The 19621-nt window shown below is 42.6% G+C and overlaps 1 protein-coding gene across 1 annotated transcript in view; it reads left to right on the top strand.

Moving 5' to 3' along the window:
- The window catches only part of LOC148008112 (intermembrane lipid transfer protein VPS13-like), a gene marked incomplete at its 3' end in the record, with an annotated part of 58468 nt that overhangs the window by 11874 nt on the left and 26973 nt on the right, over positions 1 to 19621 (top strand). The window contains exons 4-5 of the mRNA XM_087674478.1: positions 19099 to 19202; positions 19407 to 19524. Of these exons, the coding sequence (XP_087530604.1) occupies positions 19099 to 19202; positions 19407 to 19524 (222 nt within the window). The remainder of the gene's footprint in view (positions 1 to 19098; positions 19203 to 19406; positions 19525 to 19621) is intronic.

The raw sequence follows: 19621 nt of genomic DNA, 5'->3' as shown, positions 1-19621 counted from the left end.
GTTGGACATATGGAATGATTGAGCAACAATGCGCAATGTTGTATTAACTATGATGCCTTGTGGAAATTTCAATACATTATTTTGCTTTTGATGCATATGGCAGTGCAATTGAGAACGATTACAAGGATTTTAAGGGGGAGGATTGTCATGAGGACATGTATTTTTGAAACCTTACTTAACATGTGGATTAATTTTTAATCACATGGTTAAGTAAATGTTGCATATGTGAACTAGGATCAGAGTAGATTTAGGAGCCCGGGACTCAAGAAATCATGGGATGTCAAAGGCAAAAGTTGCTATAAGTTATGCTGTACAGGTACTTCGTGGTATTTGATGCCTATTGTTGGCCAAAGTCATTCATTTGGTCATAAGTGTTAGTTCGGTGACACTAGAGAAGTGGTGTCTAATGGTACCTAACGCCAATCTGATGGTCAAAGATGGTGCAGAGACACTCCGGAATGGAAGTTGCCTAGCCAATTTAATTATTGGCCAGTCAGATTATTTTTCATGGCACTTAGTAGATTAGTTTTCAGTATTTAAAGATTGAAAATTAATATTTAATTATGGTTTAATGCTGAAAAACCATTTGGGAAGGTTGCCACTTGGCAAAAATGTCCATGCAAGACTGATTAATGTCTTTAGAGCTGGAGAGAGGCATTTTAGTGTCTTTAGCCTGCAAGAGAGAGGGAGAAGATGCTGGAGGTGGTGTGATTTGCAGCTATCGGAGGACCTTCTGAGGTAGCCAGGGGCAGGAGAAGACCAATCAACAGTAGGTGACAGCATCTATAGGCTATTGAGATAGGGCAACAACAATAAATGAGTGGTTTTCTTTAGTTCTTTGGATCTACAAGTTGTTGAGACAAGGCAATAGTAGTAAATGACGGATTTTCTTCAAATCTTTGCGAAGAAAGTCTGAATTTTCTCTCTCCTCAGTATTCTCTCTCATCTCCCAGTGTTTCTATAGCTTGCTTTGAAGATTACAACATTGAGATCACTAGAGGCTGAGAAATTTCAGATTTCTTTGCTGTAAGTCCTAATTTGCAGCAGAAATTAGGCTTTACCAGCACCGTCGGAAAGCGTGCCTAAAATTGGAAGCTCCAAGACTTGGATTTAACAGGGCTGAAGCTATTTTTAGTCAAATTCAAGTGGAGGGACAAGCAAATCAATGAATTGTTGTAAGTCCTAATTTGCAGCAAAAATTAGTCTTTAGCAGCACCGTCGGAAAGCGTGCCTGAAATTGGAAGCTCCAAGACTTGGATTTAACAGGGCTGAAGCTATTTTTAGTCAAATTCAAGTGGAGGGACAAGCAAATCAATGAATTTGGGGCATTTTCCATCTCCATCAAAGTGGGTGAAGGCCAATTGACTGCTTGAATCAAGGGGCAAATCAGCTTGAAGATTTTTTGGTCATTTTGGATAGCAAGGGGAGTTGGAATACTGAAAGGGATTTGGAGAATCCCATTGTACATCAACTTCTTTTTCAATTAAGTTAAAGAAATATCAAAAGGAGTGCCAGTTTTGGGGCCAACAAGGTGTCCATTGTCCAAGGTTATTTGGTAAAGTGTACATTTCAGTTTTGTGAATTTGTTAATTGCTGTAAATAGTGCTTAATCAGGTTATTTACCACCCTATCCAAGGAGGAAGGCGGGGTAGAGATACACATGGGAATGTACGCATAAATAAAAAGTGCAGCCATAGTAGTCAAAGATGTAACCGAACAAAGACACACTATTATTATATAAGTGTAATTAAACAATGACAAGTGGGCTAGCAATCGGTCGTAGAGTCAAAATTGGACACAACAATACCGTTGGAGTGTTGGTATTAGCAAATGCAATTGTCAAAGCATGGCACAAATTGAGGGGGACCACATGTTGCAACATGTGAATAGATTATCGAGACTACCAATATAGGCACACATAGTAACTGACACATAGCGAGATTAGACGCAGGGGTTGTAGCCAACCTCGGCCTTGTCAGATGTCATTAGTATAGGCGATAGCAAGTAGGACATAGCCATGTTAGTTCATTAGCTAGAAACCACTCTAGGAAAGGGCTAGCCAAACCTTAGCGTAGCCGAGACACAACATGTTTAGGTACATGCAAGCAAATGCAAATAGGTCAATGTTTAGTACACTAGCACATGATGCTCATCAGCAAATGACACCGGGGCTTCCAAGTTTCTGAAGTAGTGTGCCACACTAGCATGTTGCCACTGTTGCCACAACGCAATGCAAGCAAACACAAGAGGTTAGTGCAACAAGCCTCTACCATGTTATGAACTTGCCACACATCAACAAACGTGGGAATTACTATAGTTACCAACATTAATCATGAAATGCAAGGATGACTCTTTCAAGAAACTTGAAAGTCAAATACCATACTAGAAGTGCAAAACAAGCAGTGGAAATAATGAAAGACACAAGATCAATGAAAGAGACGATGCACAAGGTGAAACTAGGAATAGGAATCCACTATAGTAATCAAGAGTACAATGGTTGAGCCCTTGCTCACATGCTCCACAAGCTTCCACCCTCCATACCGAGAATTTAGAAGTACATGAATGAAATGATCCCTCCTTTTATAGAAAAAAATAAAGGAGATATTCTGCCACAAAATAGGTTGTCGAATAATCACATAAACAATAAAGAGGCTGCCCATAAATCAGGGCGTAGGCACGTGTAAACTTTTGATATGACGACTTCTAACACCATTATGTTGCATATATTCTCCCATCCATGTGGAGTAAGGTTCTTAGTACATGGACTCTTTATTGATGTTTGGAAGAATGGATTACATGAAGGGAGTCCATCCAGATTCTGCTATGTTTATTTTCACCAAGGATGACCTCCTAGCTTGTATGGGAATGTATTTACGTCAACCCTTCAAATAATAGCTTTGTCTGTACTATCCCAACTCTAAGTTTTGCATATCTGGGCTTCTTTGGAGCATTATGAATGACATTTGCACCAAAGACATCCAGAAATTGGAAATTAGCTATTTTGTTAGAACAAATTGACATAAAAATGCACCAGACCAGCGGCAGGCATCAGGGCAGGAGGCGTCCACAGTCTGCACGTAGCTGGTGTCGGGGTAGTGATGGTTGGGGTTCATCCAAGTGCTGCAACTAACGTCTCCCAAGGGACAGATGGAGGCCACAGTGCTGCAGGAAATGCCTGTGCATTTGCCTATGATGCTGGGCCACATGCCCACCATGAAGCTTCAAATTCTTGTCGAAACTAGGATCAGCAAATTGGACACTTGACCCTCAAAAGATTTTGTTGCAACCAGCAAATGTGATGATGCTGCACCTCACATTGATGGGGAGAGGATGAGGTGCTAGATCCCATCCTCTATGTGTTATTGTTGTGGGTCTGTGGAGTCATTTGTTGTAGTTGTTGTTCATTCCTCATTGACAAACATAGAGAGGATGTGAGCCTTCTATATTGATTCCAATGCTGTTCGAGTGTGAGAATGAGTAATGATAGTGACAATATTGGTGCTGTAGGGATTTACTGCTTTATTTGTTTTGATTTGTAAATTTTATTAGAGCTTGGAACCTAATGTCCTGACTTTGAGCCTTGTCTTCAAAGTTTTGAACCATCACATTTTGATGGCACTAGGTAAATTCACACTATGTGACATTGCGACTTTTAGGCTTTTAACAAATTCATGATGGGCTTGTTTATGCTCATTGTTGTTAAATCCATATTTTTACAGATTACAATGCAGACTTTATTTAACAGTTGTGGACATTGTTAAAACTTGATTCTTTCATAAAAACTGTTTACTCATGACAACTGCATATATTCTCATATATTATTCAGCCATTTCACGTATGACTTGCTCAAGGGTGAGGCGTTTCATCTGGAAACAAAATGTTTTAGGGGTAAAATGAGTCACAATTATCCTGATCAAGGCACTACTACCCTCCAAATTTTGAGATGATTGATAGGGGTTGTCTCTTATACTTTTTGGATTTGAGGTTCTCCAGCATCTTAGAGGCATCTTTGTTTCATACTCAATATGTCCTGCAATAAGACATCAATACTATCATGATTCATGATGGTGTGAGTCTTGCAGCCCACGAATTTGACTAGAGACCTAGATGCAGCTCCTCCTAATGAGCATACCTGCCATCATGTAGTGAGAAAAATGATTCGGCTTACCAACACCATACCTGATTTGTCATTCCCTACTTTCATTCTCAGCCAGTGTTTTAGTGTACTTAAGGCATCTTATTGGAGTTCTAATATGCTCATAATCAAGTCTCTCACTAGTACTTACATGGTAGGTTTGCATCGTTCATGGACTAGAATTGCAGGGATACACAGTTTCCGACAAGGAATCTGGATTCTTGCTGTTGCCTTGGTTGCTACGTGTCACTCTTGGCTTATTTCCCTTTTCTTTTTTTCGTTCAATAAGTAGGAGACTATTGCTGCTTCCTTTGTTGAGGCTTAATACCAGGCCCTCTATAATGGTACCATGGATGCCATTTCACTAGTTGTCACTTGAGTGACTTCGCAAGAGCATTGGCCTTGTTGCTGCTGCTCCAATATTGACTTCACACCCACGACCCACGACCCTGCCCCACATACACACCCACCCACACCACCCACCACCCACATACTCCCCCTCCCCGAAACTAGCCTTCCTCCTTTGTTGAGGCTTAATACCAAGCCCTCTATAATGGTACCATGGACGCCATTTCACTAGTTGTCACTTGAGTGACTTCGCAAGAGCATTGGCCTTGTTGCTGCTGCTCCAATATTGACTTCACACCCATGACCCCGCCCCCCACACCCACTCACCCACACCCCCCACCACCCACCACCCACATACTCCTCCCCGAAACTAGGCTTCCTTGGATAGGGTGGTAAATAACCTGATTTAGCAGTAATTACAACAAGCATAAAATTCATATAAACTGAAAATGCATACTTTACCACTTTAATCTTGGACATTGGACACCCTGCTGGTAAAATTGGTGCTCCTTGCGGTGTTTCTTTATCTTATAATGCAAATGGAAGGAGTACAATTGAGATCCTCTGACCTCCTTCTCTAATTCAAGCGTCTCTTGCTGTCAAAACTGTCTGTTTTCAAACCAATTTGCCCCTTGATTTGCTTGGGGATTGGCCTTCACCTCTCGCTCCTTGAACGACAAATTCAACCCAAAATTTGATATTGGTTGACTAGCCTCTTGAGTCTCCCTAAAATTTCTCAATATCAGCTGTTGAAATTCAAGCCCTAAGCTCTCAATTTTGAGCAAGCATCTCATGGCAACTATCAAAACCCTAATTTTTGCTGTAAATTAGGATTTACAGTAGATTGACTAAAATCTCTTTCTCTGATGGCTTAAACTATTGGAATTGCTGAGATAACTTGAGAAATGGTTGGGGGATGAGAGAGAATGCTGTAGAGAGAGAAATTTCAGAGTTTCATCACGAGAAACACTAAAAAGCTATTGTTGCCTTGCTTAAACAACCACGGAAACTATCAGCTATAGCTTAGGACACCAGAATGACTACTCTCTCCTCATATATGCTACCATCTGTACCAAAAGGACCTTGGGCTGTTGTCACTTGCTCCCGGAGGGCTCCAAACTGCTATCACATGGTGTAGGACTGATTCTTGGTGGTTGTAAATAATGTTAGCAGTCTCTTCTTGCTCTCTAATAGCCTCATTCTCTCTCACAATGGTCGGAATAGACTCCACCAGCCTCTACAAACGTTTTTTCCACTTGGATAGGAGAGTTTTGCCAAGTGGTAGCCTTCTAATCACATTTTTCAGGATTATTTTTTTGCAAATAAAGTGTGGCTAATTATATTACTTTAGTAAAAACCTGAATACAAGGAAGTGCTTTTGCTCAACAGACTAGACTCTACCTGAAGCTGATGCAGAGTCACATATATATAAAATGTACAAGACTCTTAGGGTGGTCTAGGTGAGATGGGGACAAGAAGCCATGGAGCCCTTGTATATAGCCATCTAGGGTTGCCTGCTTGCAATACGAAAAATAGGTCATGACCGCCCAAGTGTGCATGAAATGAGAACAAAGCTCGTGACGAGCTCTAGACTTGCCATGTACTTGGTCCCATTGACCGCGGAGGGAGTGGATGATAGAGGTCCAGAGTTCTTCTAAGGTTGCTTGTGTTGAAAGTCTCTCTCTGCTAAAAGCCTCTTGACACCGCGCCTTCCAGATATGCCATCCAGTAAGACTCCCTATGATCTCCCATACCTCCGAATGGTCTGTTGTGGGCTCTAGTACTTGGCGGATGGGAAGAGCGTCCAACCCGAGGAGGAGGAGGAGGAGGAGGAGGCGGGTCTGCAATACTCCACCGCACGGACAAGTCGGAAGCGTGTCCTCGCGCGTGAATGCTCGCTAGTACACCCGTACTCAGCGGAAAAAGAATGGAAGAGAAAGGGCAGGAACGGGAGCTAACAAGGTGGTGGTGGTGGAGGAGGAGGAGGAGGAGGAGGAAAAGGAGGAGGAGGACGGTGGCGGAGGGAGCGGCACTGACGGGAGCGGCACAGGCGTTAGCGGCCTTGGCGAGAGGCGCGGTTGGAGCGTTGAGGGGGCAGGGCGGCCGCGATCCTGGCGGGCGGCATCACGGCAATAGGGAAGACGGGGGGGCGTCTAGTGGCATCGGGGCAGGGCAGCGGCGATCCGGGCTGGCGGCGTCACGGCAGCAGGGAAGACAAGGGGGAAGAGAAGGAGGAGGAGGAAGAAGAGAAGGAGGGAGAGGAAGAAAGAAGAGAAAGGGGAAGGGGAGGAGGAAGGAGTAAGAAGGGACGCGGTTCGCAACGGTGACTGCCTGCCAGCAGCAGAAAGCTCCCAATGAGATACATCCAAGGCTGGGTGCTATACGACATATACATCAAGTTTGATATTGATAAGGGCTAGGACCCCGCATCACTGGGCAATGTATATTATGTCCCTCATCTTGGGGTGAACTTATTGTCCATTTAGTAGCTTTACCAATTGGAGCGAGCAATTTTCTTTAGAGAAACTACAGTCTATGTCATAGACTCTCAAACTAGTTTAGTGAACAAGGCATAACCTAGTGGCCTCTACATTATGACCTAGTTTCTTTCCCAGTCGACTACTAAGGACTCAAAGTTCCACTACTTCCAGGCTTCAACCACCAAACGAGAGCCTATGAACAACAAGCACCTTTGATACTATTGCTTAAGACACCTTGGGTATGACTCCAATACCTGAAACACTAATGCATGCTTCCAAGCAAACAAAGACTTTCTCATGGCCTTAAATGGTGGGCCTTCTAATTCATTGGCATAAACTTGCGGCATTGCTTTACAAGTGCAGACAGCTGAAGTGAGTAGTTTTATCCAAGGATGGATGTGGCATGCTCCTCTCCACACGAGTTGCGCCTCCTCATACGACCAAAGGTCGTGCTTTGGAGTTTCCAGAGGCTGCTGTGTACAATGCTTACAACCTCCCTCCTGCATTTGGGCTAGCCAACTTTCCACCACTAGAGCTCCATGTGCCACCAATCATAAGAAATATGACACCCTCCTCGGCCTCCAGCTATCCCATAGGTGGCGCCAAAAGGTCCGTTGGAAAACCTTTGTGATGCTGTGCTCCGCCCAGTGCCTGCTACGTGATGGTGCCCAATCCATGTTCTCCTAGGAGTACGTGTCTGCCAATCCTGGTAGTGTACTTCAGGAACTTCGGTGGCTTCTTGGTGACTGCAGTGGCCGGCCATAGCCACTCTCACGGATCCCACTCCAGCTCATTAAGTGGCTTGCCCTCCCAGATCCAGATGCGCCACTCCTTGAGCTCCTCCCAGAAGACATAAGGGTCCAGCTGCCATGTCTTCCCCTGAAGGCCAACCACCCGAATCCCCCTCCATGGGAGGACAACTATCCCCCCATCCTACTACCCTTTGTCAAGGGCTAGACGCCCCTCCTTCTGTACGGTGAAGAAAGTCCCATGAGGGGTGCCTTCCACTCTACCTGCCACCTGTAGGGGGATACTTGCTGGTAAGAACTTGGCGGCCTATACCTCCTCGGGCTCTACCGGCTCTCGTCTCGGGGAGGCAAGCCACTCCTAAGGTATAGCTGTGTCTATCTCCCTTCTCGCTCCACTCCTCTCTGGCAAAGTGATGTCCGCTACAACACCCCTCATCCATCATCCTGTCCAACTTCCATCATGTCCTGATGGTACGAGCCAAGCCGGCCTCCCACCTAGCCCATTGGATGTGGGGGCGCTTACCAATCTGTACCTCCTCCCGATCTTTGACCTGGGGGTTGTAGATCACAGGCTGGCAGTCTATCTCCTCCTGGCAATGTGGGGGGCTCTAAATTAGGGCCTTATGGAGGCCTTCCACGCACGAAGCAAACTGCGTAGGAAGGGGGATCTGGGGGGGGTGATCTGGGCTGCCGTGAAGATCCATCTCAGGGACAGCCTCCACTCACTGCCAAGCCTCGCCGCGAACTACTAGCTTGCCCAAGAGGGCCATACTCTAATACTCTGGATCTATGATCCCCAGCCCTGCTTCTGACCAATGCCGGATGATGGTTGCCCATGCCACCTTGACCTGGGAATCCTTGGAACCGTTTGAGAAAGTTCTGCACTAGGCGGCGAAGCCGTACTACACAGGATGAGGCGAAGCACCAACACGAGCTGATGTACCAAGGCGTCGCTAGGAGGACCTGGTTAACTACTAGGGCTCGACCTCCTAGGGAAAGGTGAGCAGTACTCTAGTAGGTTAGCTTCCTCCAAATAGATTCAAGGACTGGAAGAAACTGCTAGGTAGGAGTGATGTTGAGTCCCACTTGGAACCTTAGGTAATGGATGGTCTGCCCTTTGCACACCCATTTGAATCCCAAGTAAACGCCCCATTCTGTGCTAGAGTCTGGGTTTGTAAGGAAACTAACCGACTTTCGCTAGTTGATTTTTGCTCCTGTTGCAGTATAGAACACCTCGAGAGTAGGTCTCACTCTCTCCAGCATCAACTCATCGTCCTCTATGTTGAGTGTTGTATCATCTGCATGCTCTAAGTCTATCAGCTCTGTCTCCTCTCTCACAGGAAGTTGGAGGCCGCATAACCTGCTCACACGTGACTTGAGGAAGTGAGACATTGCCTCTACAAAGAGTAGGAACATGTACAAGGCCAAGGGGCAGCCCTGCTGGACCGATCTCTCTAGTCGAAACTCCTCCCCTCGTCTGCCACCTATGAGAACCCTGTTGGTAGCCGATCTATAAAGTGCTGAGACCCCACGGGTTTATGCTTGGGAAAAGCCCAACCTCACCATAGTGCCCTCTAAGAAGTCCTAGTCCACCCTGTCATAGGTCTTCTCGAAATCCAGGAGTAGTACAGCGAGTCCCTGACCACTATGTTGGGCCCATTTTGTCACCTCAAAGAAAGTGAAGACATTGTCAAGGATGCTCCTATCTTGGATAAAGCCTGTCTGTGTCATGAATGATGTCTGGAAACACAGGGCGGAGTCGCCTACTAATCATCTTTGCCAGTGCCTTATAGGCCACTTACAACAAGATGACTGGTCTCCATTGGGATAGCTCCGACCGGTCTTCCCCTTTGGGGAGGAGACTGATAAGACCTGCTGAAAGACTCCCTAGCATTCGTCCAGAAGTGAAAATCTCCTGAAAGGCCAGCAGTAAGGGGTCCTTCACCACCTCTCAGTAGGTAGTGAAAAAGGCCTAAGAGAGGTCATCCTCTCCCGGGCATTTCTGCGTGTCCTGTGAATGGAAAGCCTCCTTTGGTTCCTTCTCTCTGAAGGGGCTAGGAGGGAGCATTCCATCTCCTTTGTTGACAAGGGACGGGATGTGATCCCAAAACTACTGTTTACATCGCTGTCCTCTAGCTGAAGCTGTCTCCTGCTGGAATAGGCACCTGTAGTAGTCGGTGGCAATCTCCATCACCTTGTCTAGAACGAGTCCTGCCATACTGATCCCGAAGATTGTGTATCTGCTCTCTTGAAGTGCAGGGCTGATGTAGTTGGAAAAATTTCTTGCACATCGTGTCTCCTTTCCGTGCCTAGAATGCTGCTGAGGTACAGAATGAGATGTCTGAGTGCTTGTCCTCTAGGCCGGCAATGGCTGCTGGTGCGCGCACCTCGTGCGTGGAAGATGGGATCCCTTGGTTCCTCCTATAGTAATCTCTGCGTGGCTACTAGGTTGCGTTAGAGTGCTCTCTTCTCCTCCCAGCTCTGCTCTGTGGCACAAACTACTAAGAGCTGTTCCTTAGAGAGGACTACGCGTAAGGTCTCTGACTAGGGGGCACTCGTAGAATGTGCCGGCATCTGACCAGAGGTTTCCCTTGCGCATCCCTTCTGAGAATCTACCAAACACACTGTTGTACTGTCGGAGGAGGGGGTGTTGTTGCTGCAAGTGGAGGGAGCAATAGGGGGTAGGTGGGTGTGATGGGGAGGATGGGGAGGGGGGGTTTTCTATTTTGCTGGTGGTGGAGGCATCGGGCACCACAGGTGATTGCGTCAGGCTGGAGCTGCATGGTTGGGGGGACCAGGCGTCGCAGGGTGAAGGCCAACGCATGCCTGGGAGCCTGAGTGGCGTCGTTGAATGTGGAGGGGTTGGAACGTCTGCCTGGAGCGGCAAGGGAGAAGAAACTCAGGGCGGGGAGGGAAGGGGGCAACACGGATGGATTCAGGCAGGCGGGGGTCACTTTGCAAATAGGTTGTAGGCCGGGGGGGGGGGGGGCACAAGAGACGGTGCAGAGGAGTTAGGCGGCAGGCGGTGGGCCATAGGGCCGGGGGGGGCAGCGTGTAGGAAGGCGGTGGGGGGCCATAGGGCGGGGGGGGGGGAGGGCAGCATATAGGTGAGAATGTGGGGGGCGCATGCCCAACGTGGTGGCACAGAGGATGGGGGACAGTGATGCACTGAGAGGGAGGGGGAACAGTGCGATGGCGGCGGTGCCAGGCAAGAGGGACCGGGGCGGGGGCGTGCGATGTTAGTTAGCGAGGGAGGGGGGGTTTGACGGCTGTGATGGCAGGGGTGTGGGCAGTGGCGTGTTAGACGGAGCTTTTGTGATCATTTTCCAGCATTATCCAGCTTATTAAATCAAAATTCAAAATATCAATTCTGAAAATAAATTCAATAATTATTCTAGTACTCAAAAAATTAATTTCACCAACCAATAATTAAATTGGCTAGGCCAATTTGTCTTTTTAAGTATCCTTGAGCAGTAACTGACCCTTAGTCTGACATGAATTACTTAATTTAATGGCTAGTCTCTAATGTCACCACTGACATTAGTCGCTAATAAATTGGTCTATGCCAAAATCTGACACTGGGTACCACCTAGTACATGTCAAACATAACTTATTACAAGTTTTGCCTTTGGCACCGACTGCATCCTTGGGGTCTTTGGCATGTTATCATGAAATAACTGCCATGTGCATCACATATGCTAAAGAAGCTTGCATATTTGATTAATAACTTAATCAAATGTTATTGGCAAGATTAAAGTATCTCAAAATTTCACGTCCTTGTGATAGACCTCCCCCTTGGAAACCTTGCAATCATCCTTAATTGCACTGCATTGTACCAAAGGAAAAGCATATTGCATTGGAAGTTCCATAAGGTATCATAGTCACAACATTAGCCATTGTTGTCCAACCATGCCACATGCCCCAAACCTTGTTGAAAATTTCTAGCCAGCAGAAATAGTCTAGAATTGTTGCTAGAAACCCATTGGATATCTCCATGGCTCATGTTTTTAAACTGTTTTGACTTTTGAACCATAGTAAAGCATATTCTCAGCATAAACCATGGCTGAAATTGTCAATGGCATTTGCTAACTTGTTGATGTCCATGGAACCAGCTATAAACCATTGAAAACCAAGCATAAAACAATCATTTGCTGATCTGAGAACCGATCACAGATTGTTGCGAATGTGACCTCAAACTAATCACAAATTGATTGCAAGAATTGACCAGTAATCAATGTAAAACCCGATGCAAAATTGATCCCAAAAGTGACCATAAACGGTTCTTAAATTGATAAAAAACTGAGCTGAAACTGATCAGATATTGATTTCAAAACTGAGGCAAAAGCTTATGCAAAACTAATCATAAATGGATATAAAAATATAGTTTTAGTGCTCGGGTAAAACTCATACTCATCTATATACATCTCATAGTGACTAGTACACTGAATGGTGACCTCATGGCAGACACTGTTAGCACAATATCTTGGATGCATGCTGAATTCATCCGAGATCCACTATATACGAGAGCTATCTACAATTGGCAGAGTGGAAGTGTTACCTACCCCTTAAGCGTAAGGCAATACTTTGGACCCCTGCTCTGCTGAACTTGTCTGAGCTTGAATTGAAGTCGGTTGTAACTAAAAGGCATCTAGGTAAAGCTGCAACAAGTGAGGTTGGTCTGCCAAGTCAACCTCTTCCATCCACTTTGCATCTATTGATGACACAATGTTGAAGCTTCACCAAGAAGCTTATTGGAAACTTTACCTCTTAACTTTACTTGCCTCGAAACTTTCTTTAGATTGTAGGACTTTTTTCCCTTTAAGCATTGCGATGCTTTATACTTTCACATTGTTGCAATTCCAACTTAACTAATATGCAACATTGCATCTAGTTGACTAGCTCCTCATGTGTACCTAACATGCTAGGAGCACCAAATGCATAAGGAAATATTCTTGTTTGCATACTTTGGACCATTGCAATGTGACTGTGCATGGAAATTTGTATACCACCAGCCATACCAAGATACATTTTCCCGTACATTGCATGCATTACTTGTTGTATTTTTCTTCTTGCAAGCATTACTAGTTACATTTTTCCTTATGATCAACACTATACGGAGCATTTGCATGACTAGGATTAATACCATGAGTCTCAAAGAAAATGGACTGCATATATGCATTGCCAAACTTGCCACTTTATATCCCCACATCATGCCAATATTGCTATACACGGGGTGATGCATATTACCAACCATACTTGGATACACTAGGCCTTGCACACCATGCATTGGTTGTTGCATACCATAAGGAGTTGTGCCATACATTACCGTATGCAGTCCCAAGCCCACCATAGTATGAAAACTAGTGCCACTACCAAAGTATCTTGGCTGTCCCATCATTGCATGTGTGCCCTACCGTTCTTTTTTTTTTTGCAAATAAAATGTGGCTGATTATATTATTAAAAAAAATGATTACAACAGAGTGCTCATGCTCAACAGACATGCCCTGTCGTTGGAAAAGCATTGGGTTGACACTTCCAAGTTGGCCTTGCATATGCATCAATTGCCCCACTGACATCATTTGCTTATGCTCACTATCCACGTTTGGAACATCATGCTATTGTATTGGCCTTTTCTTGGTGCATCTTGCTGTCTCGAAGCTCTCGAAGATGATTTCCTCTTCTTGCCATTCATGGACCTTAAACTATTTGTTCTCACCATTTTCTGAAATATCAAGTCTTGAAAATAAACAAATATTATAATTATTGAGCATACTATGTTGTTTGGGGCGTTTCTAGTGGTATTAGAGCCTTGTCTTGATTTTTACCCCAACACTGGTAGTGTTTACAATTAAAAATTTATTTGCTTTTAGCCCTTGCATTGAGTACTTGAGTATATTTATCTTAGAATCCCAAGGAAGATTCGAGTGCTATCCTACAAGCCGTTCAAAGCCTTAAAGAGGAAAATCAACATATCTGTGAGAAACTTCTCAAACTAGATAAAGTTAAGAAGCCCAAAGGATCCATGCAAAGAAACCCGTCTGCATCAAGAAGACAGTTGGCTTTTGAAATGGATCACGTGGCTTGCTGAAATTTGATAAAAGCAAGCTAAAACAAGGTTTCAATCAAAATTCATCTTTCTAAAATTCTCTAGTAGATATTTTGGACCCTTCAAAGTCATTCACAAAATCAATGAAGTTTCTTATCAACTCGAGCTTCCTGCTCATTGGGAAATACACAATGCTTTCCAGCAAGTTTGTTAAAAGCTTACATAAGACCAGAATTAGAGAAACCCATTTTTAAAGATTTCCAAGAAGTCGAAGAAACATAACAACTCTTGAAACCTTAATAGATTTTGTTTCACAAGGATTGACCCATAAAAAATGGCTCTGTGACACAAAAATTCTTGCTAAAAGTCAAAAACTTACCCATAATAAATGTGCACTAGTAGATGAAAAATGTATGAAGTATTACCTTTAGCCATATGAATAAGCCTTTCAGCTGAGGACAATTGAATAAAAGCCAAATGACTCTCATTATACAATAGAAAAAGAATTTGTATCCTTTTTATTATTTAGCATATTTAGTTGTTTATCAAATTTGTTTCCTTTGTACTTACTAGATATAAAGGAAAGTGTATTAGAGCTGGCCATAAATAAATAGTCATAGGTTATGGTGGAGTCATGCAAGGAGTTAAAGAGAAAATAATGCACACTTTCACCTACATGACTTAATTGCATATGTGTGATTGGAACTCAAGCATATCAAAGTCAAGCTCGCATATAGAAAAGATTACTGTCTTAAAAGTGTGGGCTAGATTTGCTAGAACAAACAATTACAATTATCAATAAGATGATATGATCATAGAATGTTTATACTTTGTACATGTGGAGGTTGAAAGCTTAAAATATACTCATCTTTGTATGGAAAACTCGTATGAAGATTTTTGGGCGGGTGGTGTGCTTAAATTTTAGGGGATTTCTAAATTTTAGAACCTCGGATTAGTCTAAAAATGCTAGTTTTGAAAATAGGGATGACAATTTAAAATAGTAAGTTTTGTATTCTACTAGTACTCGTTAAATTCGGTTGGTTCTATTCTAGCAGTATTCAACCCAAAAAGGAAGGCGATAGAGAAAATACAACTGTTAAGACACTTGTCACACAAGCTTCTAAGTGTCCTTTTACTTGTCACACCTCACGACATGTGGTTCGACACTTGTCTTCTATGACTGCACTTTCCCTTTTTACACTAGCTCTTCCTTTTATCCTATAAAAAGAACTCGTTTTTCTTCATTCTATATCAAATTTCCTTGCTGTAAACTCTTGTACAAGTTGAAGATAGCCTAAAGTTGGCCCAAATATCCCCATATTTTCTATTATTTCAATATTGTTTTAGAGGACAACAAGCTTGTAAACTTATTACAATGGAAATATTCCCATATTTTCTATTATTTCACTGTTGTTTTACAGGACAACAAGCTTGTAAACTTATTACAACCCTTCCTTATTGAGCTCTTTTTTCATTTTTAGAACAAAAACCAAACCATATCAATGTATTGCTGTTCAATGATAGTGAAACACTGATTTTTTATCTTTCTACTCATATCTAGTTAAGAATTTTCTTGTTTTTATTGCACATAAGTGATGCATGTGTAGAATATCTTTTCATGATCTTGTGAGAGTAAAATCTAATTCTCACTCTTTGGTTGATTGTAATTGAGCTCTAAAGGACTTGGGTTATGCAAAAATAAATTCCTTTTCGAGGATAGGGGAGGGATTATTCATCTTCAACACTGAATCTTGTCTCCATTACTTTTACATTTCCATGGTTGTAAATTGCCGTATTTACCTTTAACTATTTGTTCCATCCATTTCTTGAAATATTAATTCTTGAAAATAAACAAATATTATAATTGTTGAGCATACTACGTTGTTTGGGACATTTACAATATGTAATCTTGAAGGATGTCACCTAGCAGTCTTCAATACGAAGAGACGCTCTACTTCAGTCATGTCTGGGCTTCCACCTTGGCGATTGATATCACGTGAGATTGCACAAAATAAAAAAACAAGAATTGTAAACTCTCCGAATAACGTAGTATGCTCAATAATTATAATATTCAATTGCTTTCATGATTTAATATTTCGAGAAATGGAGAAAAAAAATACTCAAAGCTCAGTTACAATCAACCTAAGAGTGAGTAACTTATTTCTGCTTAACCAAAGTTCTTTGTGAAAGAGCTTAGTTACAATCAACTTGAGAGTAAGAAGAAGCAATTCTCACTTTCACAAGATCATGTAAAGATATATATGCACACATGCATCACTTACTATGCACTAAAAACAACTAATTTCTTTATAAGATGAGAGTAAAAAGGCAAAAAATCAGCCTTTCTCCGTTGATGAACAACTGCCAGTACTATATTGATATGGCTTTCTTTTTATTTTTGAAGTGGAAAAAGACCTTGAGAAGGAGGTGTTGCATTGAATTTACAAGTCTACTGTCTTGTGAAACAACATCGAAAGAAGAGGAAATATGGATGTATTCCATGATGGAGGAGTGGAGGATGTGAAGTGATGCTAGGGTTTGCACAGAGAAAACATAGAATGTATGAACATGACTAAATCACAAAAACTCAGACAAGAACATCATAAATGCAAAAACATAAAACACAAATAGAGCAGAAAGAGATCTCCGACATGAGTCAATGCTGCAAATGAAAGAGGGAATATATAAATGCTCAAAGGTAGAGCAATGGGAATAGAGAGAGAGTGATGTCCACTAGAGATCGATTCTAAGGTCTGTAACCATGAGATTAGAGCTAAAGGTTGAAGGCCAGTAGAGTGGAAAGAAAAACACAATAGTCTAGAGGTTGAATCTGGCAAATACAATAGTGTTACCACTTAGATGATGTTGTTACTTGATCAATAACAGCAGTAGGGGATTGGGCGAAGCTGAGGAAGGTTGTGCCAGGCAGCCTACATAAACGTAGGCACCTAGGCAAAAAACTGGTCAACTGGTTGATGATGTTTGCAGCAATAGGAAAACAAAGCCTATGTGAAGGCTTCAGGTGGCTGGCAACAGCTAGAATTAGGTTGCTTGGTGCTAGAAGAAGAATGGCTAGAGTTGGCAAGGATTGACAATTGATGAGAGGAGGTTGAAGATCGGAAACAAGGTGTCAACAGCTATAGAGGGCATGGAAGACTCATGTAACTTGCAAAAGAGGGATGACTTGAGTGGCTAGGTAGCCTCCTATGTATAAATGTGGATTCTCCCAAAATTAGGGTTTTGGCTTTTGGGGGATAGAAACTTTGGAGATCTTTGAGTTTTGGGGCTGTTTTAATGAGCTAATGAAGATTTAATGTGTAATGCATCTTTTTAAGCGTAACTCCCCCTCTTAGACCCAAAACTAGAACCAATAAGGGATTAGAAGCATAGCCGAGCCCATAATATATTCAAAGGTCCCATCCCAAGGCAGCTAGGGCATCGGGCCAAGGGTGTCAAGATCATAGAGATGATTGTTATCTTATCTTGGGAGCCCAAGTCACCCCAAAGAGACTAGACATTGAACAAGGAATCCTCATTAGCTGCCTAGTGGCTTGTCAAGACTGGAATGGCCATTTTGGGGCCCCTGTTTCCATTCCCCATTCCCAATCCTTGTTTCATGCCTATTGCATGCGACTATATAGCCACGTGGAATGACAATTTGTGGCCATCCCAGTTCTCGTTCCCCATTCCCATTTCCCATTCTGTGTGACAATGTACGAACATGTTTAAAACACAAGAACTCAAATATGAATACAATAAATAGAAAAACGGATTGCATTTCTCTCCCTTCATTGTGCAGATTCCCATAGTTGCTGCCGCCTGATTCAAACAAGACATTGCAGTCATCTTTTGAGCTTTGGCTCTGCTATATCAACTTTTCTTCTCATAGCATGATTTAGTGCATCATCACCGTGTTCTTGTATTTCTGAGGTTTTCTTCTCTGGCTGTGTTTGGCGTACACACGCTGTGTTTCTCCCCGCAAACCCTATTGTCTCTTTGGTCTCGTAGTCATTTTTTGTCACAGTTTGCATATGCATTAAAAGTAGGGAATTGGGTAGCGAATAGGTTGACTGTTTGATGATGGTAGTCGCAAGAGCAAAATGCATCCTATATGAAGGCACTAGGTGGTTGGCGGTAGTTGGAATCAAGTTGCTTGGTGTTGAATAAGTGTTGCTGCAGGCAAGGGTTGGACAGCCAATGGAAGAGGGTTGAAAGCTGGAAATAGGGTTCCAACAAGTGGAGAGGGCATGGAATGCTGATGCAATATGTAAAAAAGGGATGAACTGAGTGGTTGGGCAGCCGTGTATTTATAGATATGGATCCTTGTGAAGTTAGGGTTTTGGCTTATGGAATACACAAACTTTGCTAATATTTGAGGTTTGGGGCTGTTTTAATTAGCTAATAAAGATTTAATATGTAATCCATTTTTTTTAGCTTCACAGAGAATGATGATGTAGATGGATAGGGCTAATGTTAGGCTATCTTTAGCTATTGTACAAGAGTTTACAACTGACAAAACTGATGTGGAATGAGGAAAAAGGAGCTCTTTTTATAGGAGGAAGGCGAAGGTAGTGCAAAAAGGGAAAGTGGAGCAGTACAAGACAAGTGTCCACCAGCCATATGTCAGGTGTGACAAGTGGTAGGATACTAGGAAGCTTTTGTGAGAAGTGTCTTGACACTTCTCTTCTTTGTGGCCTTCCTTTTTGGGTTCATGTCAAGAATAGAAACAACAAATTTAGTAAGCATTGCTAGAGCACAAAACTCACTATTTTTAGAATGTCATCCGTGTGATTTAGGGCTAAGTGCTTAAGGTCTGAGTAAATATGTTGCACATATTGCCAACCCTGTTTTGAATTGGTTGAATATTGATGTATGGCAGGCAATGTCTGTTGTACTAGTAGAAACATGATATATAGGCAAGACAAGCTAGTTAGTAGTCTCTAAAACTCATACCTCTCTGTGTTGTCGCACCAGTAGCCTACAAGTTTCCAAATCAGTTTCTTTTTCTTAAAGGAATTTATAAATCTAATGCATAAGCTTCTGGAGAGCATGTACTAGTCTTTAATTGTCAAACAGAAGAACATGACATGCAATCCTGCATAAAGATCTTCCAAGTTTTGGTCACCTGTAAAATTGATTGCAGTAATTCTCAAAAAAGTTATAGCTACATGTGCATCCTTTTTTCTTTCAAGTGCAATGCCTTTTATCTTTTGTTCTGGGATGTTGCTCAACATGAATTTTGAAACAATTGTTAAGCTGAAGCAAATCACAAAATGTGTTTTTTGTAAGCTTGATATGTTAGGAAATATTGAGCTGACGATGCTTATCTTGTTGCCTCAGTCTCCAGAAAATAGTTCATGGCTAGGGTCTCTCATTGCCACGATAATTGGGAACTTAAAGATCTCAATCACCAATGTGCATATTCGATATGAAGATGAAATCAGGTAACCACATGAATAAAATTGTTTTCTTTTACTTTGGTTTTCCATATTTTCATGATTTAGTATTGTAATTGCATGCCATTTCTGCATCTCTAAGTGCTCGAAATTAGTTTATTTGCAACAAGTAGCAGGGCATTCTTGTATGATTTTAGACGGGTTTCTAAACTTTCATGGGATGATCTTTATAGTTCATGTGTTTGTTTTCAGCAATCCAGGAAAGCCATTTTGTGCTGGAGTTAAGCTGTCACGGCTTGCTGCTGTCACAACAGATGAAAATTCTAAGGAGACCTTTGTGCCAAGTGGAGCACTTGATAAGCTTCATAAGGTGTCTTTTCTTCTTTTGATTGTACACATGCTGACCCGCAAAAGAGTGTTCCATAATGCCACTCTGGTTTATTGTTTATTGCTGACATTTCTTACCC

This window comes from Lygodium microphyllum, unplaced genomic scaffold (genome assembly GCF_053477565.2).
Source record: "Lygodium microphyllum isolate KBCC unplaced genomic scaffold, Lygodium_microphyllum_v1.1.10 scaffold_367, whole genome shotgun sequence".
Lineage (NCBI taxonomy): Eukaryota > Viridiplantae > Streptophyta > Polypodiopsida > Schizaeales > Lygodiaceae > Lygodium > Lygodium microphyllum.
The sequence above is the reverse complement of the archived record's forward strand: the minus strand, read 5'-3'. Positions and strand labels throughout refer to the sequence as shown.